Below are 7,252 nucleotides of genomic sequence, written 5' to 3' on the forward strand. Positions count from 1 at the left end.
TTAAGTTACTAAAATAACTCAGTATAAAGCCTTGAGATTTTCATCAGAAACAACCACTGAGAATAATCATCCACATCTCACTGCAAATTGTATCAATCACCTATTTAGTCAAATGTCCAGCTCTGACATTAGATTGCAGACATGTCTAAGCAGTTGCCTTTAAGATTCACACAGTACTACTATTTTTTAATTTTATTTTTCTTTTTTCTTTTTTTTTTTTTTTTCCTTATTTTTCCTTAAAAAAAAAGGAGCTTTATTTTTAGGTAGAGACTTGAATTACAAAGCAAGTTTAAAATTTCACCTTCTGAGTCTGAAGAGTCTGTGGTAAGGCTGGAATGCTATGTACAAAGAGCAGTAGTTTTGCCTCAACAAGCATATGAGGATGAAGTGCATATACCATTAGGACTTGGCTGCCTAAGGTTACGATAAGAGTGATGAAGCCAGGTCTTCGATTATCCCGCCGCGCAGTTGAGGGATTGTGCTGATCCTCAGTAGTTTGCTACTTGCATACTTGTTCTTTATAGCCTGTAGAGGAACAGCGTTACAAAAGATTTACACAGAGTATTTTTAAGTTCAGGCGGATAATTTGGGGTCAGTTAGTCTGACTGCCTGGAAAACAAGCAGGGTTAGAAGTGAACCAGCTTGCAAAGTAGCAGGAGCACAGTCTGTCTAAAATGTTTTTTAGTACTAAAGCAATGTTCTCTCACAGGCTTGTCAGAACAGCATATGCTTTAACAGAGCATACAGAACATTTACCTAAAGGAGCCACAATATGCAAGAACAGTATTTCTAAAACATCAAAAAGAATATTTAGGTAGTTATACTTACTGTGTATTTTGTTAGTTTCTCATTTACTTTGACCACATTCTTGGCCATATGTTTCATAGTCATCACAAGACTGTCTTCTGTATACCCAGTGTAGTACTGCTGCTTTGTACCCTGCAGCATAATAGTAAGAAATTTGAGATGGAGTGGGGATCACTGCTCAAGCACAATCACTTCAAGCAGCACATGCCCTAAGCTTCAGGCACTAGCCCTGAGTGCTACAACTGTAATACTGTCAGTTCAGGTGACAGATCCAGAATAACTTCTGGTGTGTAATAGAAGTCTGGACACACCAGAGCCAAGAACCACATTTCTACATTGCACAGAGGATAAAAAAAGCAACCCTTGCAAGAGCAACTACTAGTTGAATTACAATTCACTATTCACGGTCTGTGATTTCATTATTCTATGTGTAATGTGAGAATTATGAAAATCTACAGTTATTTACAGTGTGGCCTTCTGTAACTCAATATTTTAGGGAGAAAAATCCTTTTATAACAATGTTCACATAGAAAGAGTTAATAAGATTTTAGTGGTATTTCTACATACGACAATGCATCAGGCTCTCTCCAACTGTCACTTGATCACCAGTATTATTACAGACCTAAATACAATTTTCAAAAGTAGTTGTTTTAACAGTTCAATTCAATTGACTGAAGGAAAAAACCTCCTAACAACAAGTTTGATTAATATACTTACCCATTCATTATGTCCCAGAAGCTTTTGGGACAAGCATATTGCAGCAGCTGCAACCTCTGAAGGACGATGGTGAACCATGTCATAGTCTGTCAGCGTCAGCTCCATTAGGTATTTTGCTAGTGTATGTTGCTTAGCGTCAGCCTACCAGATTGAGAGTTTGTTAATCCACAAAGTTTCACCTCACTGTATCATAATAATTCAGCATTGTTTATTGTATTTATTAACTGACAAAACAAAAATAGCCAAACAACTCTTTATTAAAGTCTAGGGACCATACTCTTTAACAAGCACTCATCTCAAAATCGAGACCAGAGCCCAAACCAGACTAGTTTAGCAGCCATTTGGGATTTAAACACAAATGTCAAGCAAGGGATTTTACAGAAAACTGCAGTATCAGGCACTGCTGTGCCCAACTAGGGATAGAAGTGCTACCTCTGTAATGCACTAGGGGGAGGGGAAAAGTGTAAAATGACTTCAGGAGATCCTTATTAAAGCAGTCAGCTAACTTCAAGAGTCACCTAGTGGTCTGTTGCGGAAACTGAAGCCCGCTTCAAGCACAGGCAGTTCACTCAAGCGTAACAACTGAGGTGGGAAAAAAAGGGCCAAGTCAAAGAGAAAGCGTATATTTTGATTCTTAAATAATACAGTATTTGCATCCAAAAATTATGAAAAAGTGCAACACTGCTCCCCTTTTACTAGGGAATACCCTGATATCCAAAAGATGACTTTAAAAGCAAGGGTTCTGCTCCAGGTATGTTTAGTTTACTCTAACAGTAAAATTACCACCGCTAGGACTGAACACAAGCCCCAGTAAATACAAATGTGAACTGCTACTGGCTGCCACAGTGATATTGTCATGTTACTCCACATGGTGGAGCTTCATAGCTGAATATAGGGCGTTTCAAAATGACGGACCAAACACGTTACAATTACACAAAAATTTACAAATGGTTTAATGAGTTATCAGGTTTTAGTAACCTTTCATAAATGCTCTATGTTCACCTGCTGTACAGGCTGTAAGAGTTTCATTCATGGGCGGTTTGTGGTTGCAGAGATATAGCCATTTCAAATTGGGTCCATCTTTTTGAAACACCCTGTATTTCTTGATCCCGTGTATAAGCAGAAAGCAAGTAAGATCATACAATAAAAATGCCAGAAGCATTCCTGATAACACTTTACGCATACGGTAAAGTTCTAGATAATGAGAACAAGTACCCACCTCTCCAGCTTTCGATGCTCTTCTTAAAAAGTGAATCGGAAGAGGTCGTCCCAAATCGAAGTTTAACCCTTTAAGCATCACAATCTCCATTTCTTTAACTTCATCACCGGTATAGGAATTGTCAGTAATGTAAACCAAGTCTGCTACAGTAGGACAGAAGAGCTCTTCATATTTAGAAGCCAGAAGCAGTGCTGTTACACCTACCAGCTGAAGCCTCTTACGAGGTACTGGGTGACTCTGCAATATAGGAGTTTAAAAAACAGACCCCAAAATGTCAAACTCTAGATAAACATATTCTAATGAATCAGTTTAAAATACCATTATGACAGTGCTCATTTTTTTAACATAAATGAAATTTTCTACTTCAAGTCAGAAGTGTCTCTATAATGACAGGCTCAAAGAGGACTATGGCCTCAGAGTTAAGATGATACATTATACAGAGACTACACAAAGAGCACATTTCGTAGTTCTTAGATTTATAAACAAGGATAAATTCTAAACTCCTTTAAAAGCATAGTCTTTGAACAAGCCTCATCCAAACATGAGTTGAAAAACATATTTCTTACCTGTAAGAAGCGATCCATAACTGCAACACACATATACAGCGTTTCCTGCAAAAGCTGGAATCTTGAGTGGACCTGGACAAGCCAGTCAACTAAAATTGCACGCATACGCCCATTGAGGGTCTTCCCGTCAAGGTAATGTGGGCGGATCGATTGCTGCAACTGTTGGAGAAAGAGTTGTGTGAGCAACAAGATTAACACTATGCTGCAGAAGCGCAGAGGCAGTATGCCATACCTCAAGCTCCTTCAGATACAGGTAGATATCTTTTACATAGTCACTACACAGCTGGGGATTCCCCCCATCCTCAGCATCAATGTCTTCTATATTGTTGAGCAATACATCAGAGAAGGCTTGGCACAAATCCTCCTCTTGCATAGATACATCCATAGGGACGGGAGACAGAACCTAAGGAACAGATCGTAATGCTTATTTATCTAACTACTGTTTAAGCTGCAATGTTCCTTCATTTCCACAATCTTCCTGTTACCAATACAATTTCTTAAGATAAAAGAAGTTGAAACTGAGCTTACATTCTAACACGGCAAGCTTTCACCAAGAGGCCATACAGACAAAAATCACAAGACCTTCTAGTAATTGCCAATTAAAGCACAAACTTCATCTAGCTTCAATAGCTAGTTCTGCCACTGTTCTGTTAGTCTTTAAGCACAACACGCATTAAACCAAAACCTCAGTACAGGGGCAGGGAAATGTATTTCCCTTTATCAGCAGAGAAATGAGGTACATCTACATATAAACTAGCACAAAGTTAGAGCTCTACGTTGCAAAACAAATTAAGAATCAGAACAGTATCATTACTTCCTACCTTTGGAACATCAGTTTCTTTGAATGCTTGATTCACAGCAGCTGGAGGTTTAGGCGGTACAGTTACTTTTGTCATCTTACTAGGTCCTTCCGTAGGCTTCAGGGATGCTTTGGAGGGTTCTATTTTCTGAAGTGAAAACAAATACTATTAGTATGTAGCTCATAATCCTTCTTTTCCTTATAGATAGATTTCAAATGTTGCTTTACCTTAGCTATACGTGTTCCTCTCGTTGCAACTTTATTTCCTATTTCTTCCAAAGCAGCCCTTTTGCCAGTAACGTGAGTTTTGGCTTTACTTTTAAGGTCAGTCACAGCATTCTCCATCCCTCTAGTGACCTAAAACAATAAAATTGCAGGTTAAGAATCAGGCATCTGAAAATGAAATGAAGTTGGTCTCTAACTCCATTATACACTTACCACCACTGTACCAGTGTACCTCTGTGCACGCTATCCATTACTCAACCAGTTTTTATTTCCTACCCATTCACACTGCTCAGAGGAAGAAGTCTCCTCTGCATAGGTTTTAGACAGTACTGTACTCTCTGAAACTGTGTTGCAAGATGAGAGCAATGCACCCTGTCTCTTTATTCCTCACTGACGACTTTTTAAGACTGCTTACTTGCTACTGAGCTATTTATTGTATTGATGCACTTAACTATAGCAGTATTCTCATATGCTAGTTTTGGCTAGGATAAAGTTAATTTTCTTCACAGCAGCTACTACAGGGCTGTGTTTTTTATTTGTGCAGGAAACAGTGCTGATAATACAGGGATGTTTAAGTTATGGCCGAGCAATGCTTACACAGAGTCAAGGTCTTTTCTGTTTCTCATACCACCCCACCAGCAAGTAGGACAGGGGTGCAGAAGAAGCTGGGAGGGGACACAGCAGGGACAGATACCCAATACCATATGACATCGTGCTCAGCTAAGGGAGCAATAAGGGAGAAAGGGGGGACATTCGGAGTGATAGCACTTGGCTTCCCAAGTAACCATTAGGTGTGATGGAGCCCGGCTGTCCTGGAGATGGCTGAACACCTGCCTGCCCATGGGAAGTGGCGAATGAACCCTTTGATTAGCTTTGCTTGTGTGAGTGGCTTTTGTTTTACCTATTAAGCTGTCTTTATCTCAAAACGCAGGTTTTCTCACTTCTATTCTTCTGACTCTCTCCCTCAGCCCACCCGGGAAGGTGAGCAAGCAGCTATGCGGTGCTCAGTTGCCAGCTGGGGTTAAACCGCAGCACTGAACACAGCAATTTCTTCCTTACACAGGTACCACCACGCAGATAAGAAACTATGTTGTGCACGCAAAACCAAATATCCTTTATTACGCACAGCAAAGAAACCACCAGGCTTCGAGGGTTTCTCATAGAGTTCAGTTTAACACAGAAGAGCTCTCTTGTACTCCGTCCCCGCACCTCCCCGTTCAGCGGCTCTCATTTTCTCCGCGCGCACGCCGCGGGGCGGGCGGCGCGGGCCGGCTGGAGCCGAGGGGCCGGGGGCAGCGCCGTGCACGAGCCGCCAGCCCGGGGGCAGCGGGCAGCGCGCGCCCCCTCACCACCGCCCGCCCCCTCACCACCGCCCCCGGGAACCTCAGTCCGGCCTCAGCCGCCGCCCCTCTCACCCCCGCTCCGCTCCGGCCGCTGCCCGCACCCACAAAAGCACAGGAGGCCCCCGACCGCATACTGCGCTGAGAGCCGCCACCCGCCCCCCAGCGCAGGGCACAGCCCGCTCCGGCCCGCGGCCCCACCTTCAGCCGCCCGAGAAGAAAGAGCGGCGGGGCCCGCGGCGGCTCGCCCGCCCGCTCCCCGCCTCGTCCCCTCTCTCTCGCTCCCTCGCCCCTCCACCCGCTCGCTCTCTCCCTTCTCTCGCCCGCTCGACCCTTCCGCCGCACCGACTCCCGTCCCCGACCCGCGGCGCAAGCAGCACTCACGGCGGCGCGGCGTGTCACGGGCAGCGCCATGGGCGCGGGGAGCAGGGGGGGCAGACACCCGCAACTCTGAGAGACCCGCAACTCCGACAGACCAGCTCCCACCTGAGCAACACCAGCAACTGCTGCCACGCGCCGCCGCGCCTCCCTTTAAAACCGCTCCCGCTTCCCTATTGGGCAGCTTCGTAGGATGCACGTGCACGATTGGTCCACCTTCTCAGGCCCTTCCGAAGCAGGAAACGGCTAGAACACCTTCCGGCAAGCCAGGCCGGGTTAGGGGCGGGGCAGCAGGGGAGGGCGGCGGCTTCACACCGTGTTTGGACGAGCCCAAGGCCAGGAAACAAGATGTTTTACCTTGAGAACCACCGAACCGACCGAGGGCTGCGCCGGCTACCGCGAAAACACGCGATGGCCACGGCCGTCTCAGCTGTTGGGAGGCGGATGAAGCCGCGGCCGGGCCCGGCTCCTTAGGGGCACTTACTGACCCACAGCTCGGCAACCGGCCCCGAGCCGGCAGGCCCGGGCACACCGGGGCCCGCGGGGCTTCACCGCATGCCGAAGAGCAACTCCAGCCTCTGCACCCTGGGAAACCAGGCAGATGCAGGTCACAGCTTTTATTTTCAACTTCACATATGACTCGAGGAAGGCGTGCCGGCCAGCCAGTAACGAGCTACTAACAGTTCAATACCTAGTCCTGAGGAACTTCAACTCTACGCTACTTGCCTAATCTGACAGAAAAGTCTAATTACAACTATTCTGCAATCTCCAATTGTGGGAGCATTAGGTTTACTCACATATGCACAAGTTAATATTTGTATATCCTTCCTAAGGGAAGCTTTCCTTAATTCCTAAGTTCCAGATGGTTCTGTTTATCAACATTTTTAACAGTGGCTAAATGATCCTTCACTGAGAGCATTGTTCCTTAGGCAGTACCTGTAAGAATACATGTGTGTAAAAGAATTTTTACAGATCAAGACTTAGGCAAAACAAGGCAAAAGGAAAAAAAAAACACAAACTTGCATAAAACAGATTTAATGATACCAGTCTAACATTTTATTTATTGCATACAAAAGGATTTCTTTTGACAATGGAATTTTATATGAAAAGTAATTTGATGCATACTGTTGAGAATCTTTAAAGTCAAAGATGCTGCAGAAAACTTAAGGCAATGCATCTAAGCATATAAAGCACAGTAAGT

General features: G+C 44.5%; 1 protein-coding gene across 1 annotated transcript; it reads right to left on the bottom strand.

The window, feature by feature from the left end:
* Positions 1–228: 228 nt before the first annotated feature.
* CCNB2 (cyclin B2) lies at positions 229–6,166 on the bottom strand. Its single transcript, XM_065642120.1, has 9 exons — positions 6,058–6,166; positions 4,337–4,465; positions 4,131–4,256; positions 3,542–3,712; positions 3,310–3,468; positions 2,744–2,980; positions 1,525–1,665; positions 829–939; positions 229–525 (listed from the first exon to the last, which is right to left on the bottom strand). Exons 1-9 carry the CDS (start codon positions 6,085–6,087, stop codon positions 421–423), a joined length of 1,209 nt encoding a protein of 402 aa, XP_065498192.1. The 5' UTR covers positions 6,088–6,166; the 3' UTR covers positions 229–420.
* Between the last annotated feature and the right edge of the window lie 1,086 nt (positions 6,167–7,252).

Source organism: Caloenas nicobarica, chromosome 10 (assembly GCF_036013445.1).
Source record: "Caloenas nicobarica isolate bCalNic1 chromosome 10, bCalNic1.hap1, whole genome shotgun sequence".
Taxonomy (NCBI): domain Eukaryota; kingdom Metazoa; phylum Chordata; class Aves; order Columbiformes; family Columbidae; genus Caloenas; species Caloenas nicobarica.

Bases quoted from the DNA above. Each gene is read 5' to 3' on its own strand.
- CCNB2 (XM_065642120.1), bottom strand. From the start codon at position 6,087: ATGGCGCTGCCCGTGACACGCCGCGCCGCC. The intron at 3,713-4,130 runs GTAGGAAGTAAT...TCTGTTCCTTAG, and splicing joins AAGAAACTGATGTTCCAAAG to GTTCTGTCTCCCGTCCCTAT. The intron at 940-1,524 runs GTAAGTATATTA...ATTATGCTGCAG, and splicing joins TTCTGGGACATAATGAATGG to GGTACAAAGCAGCAGTACTA.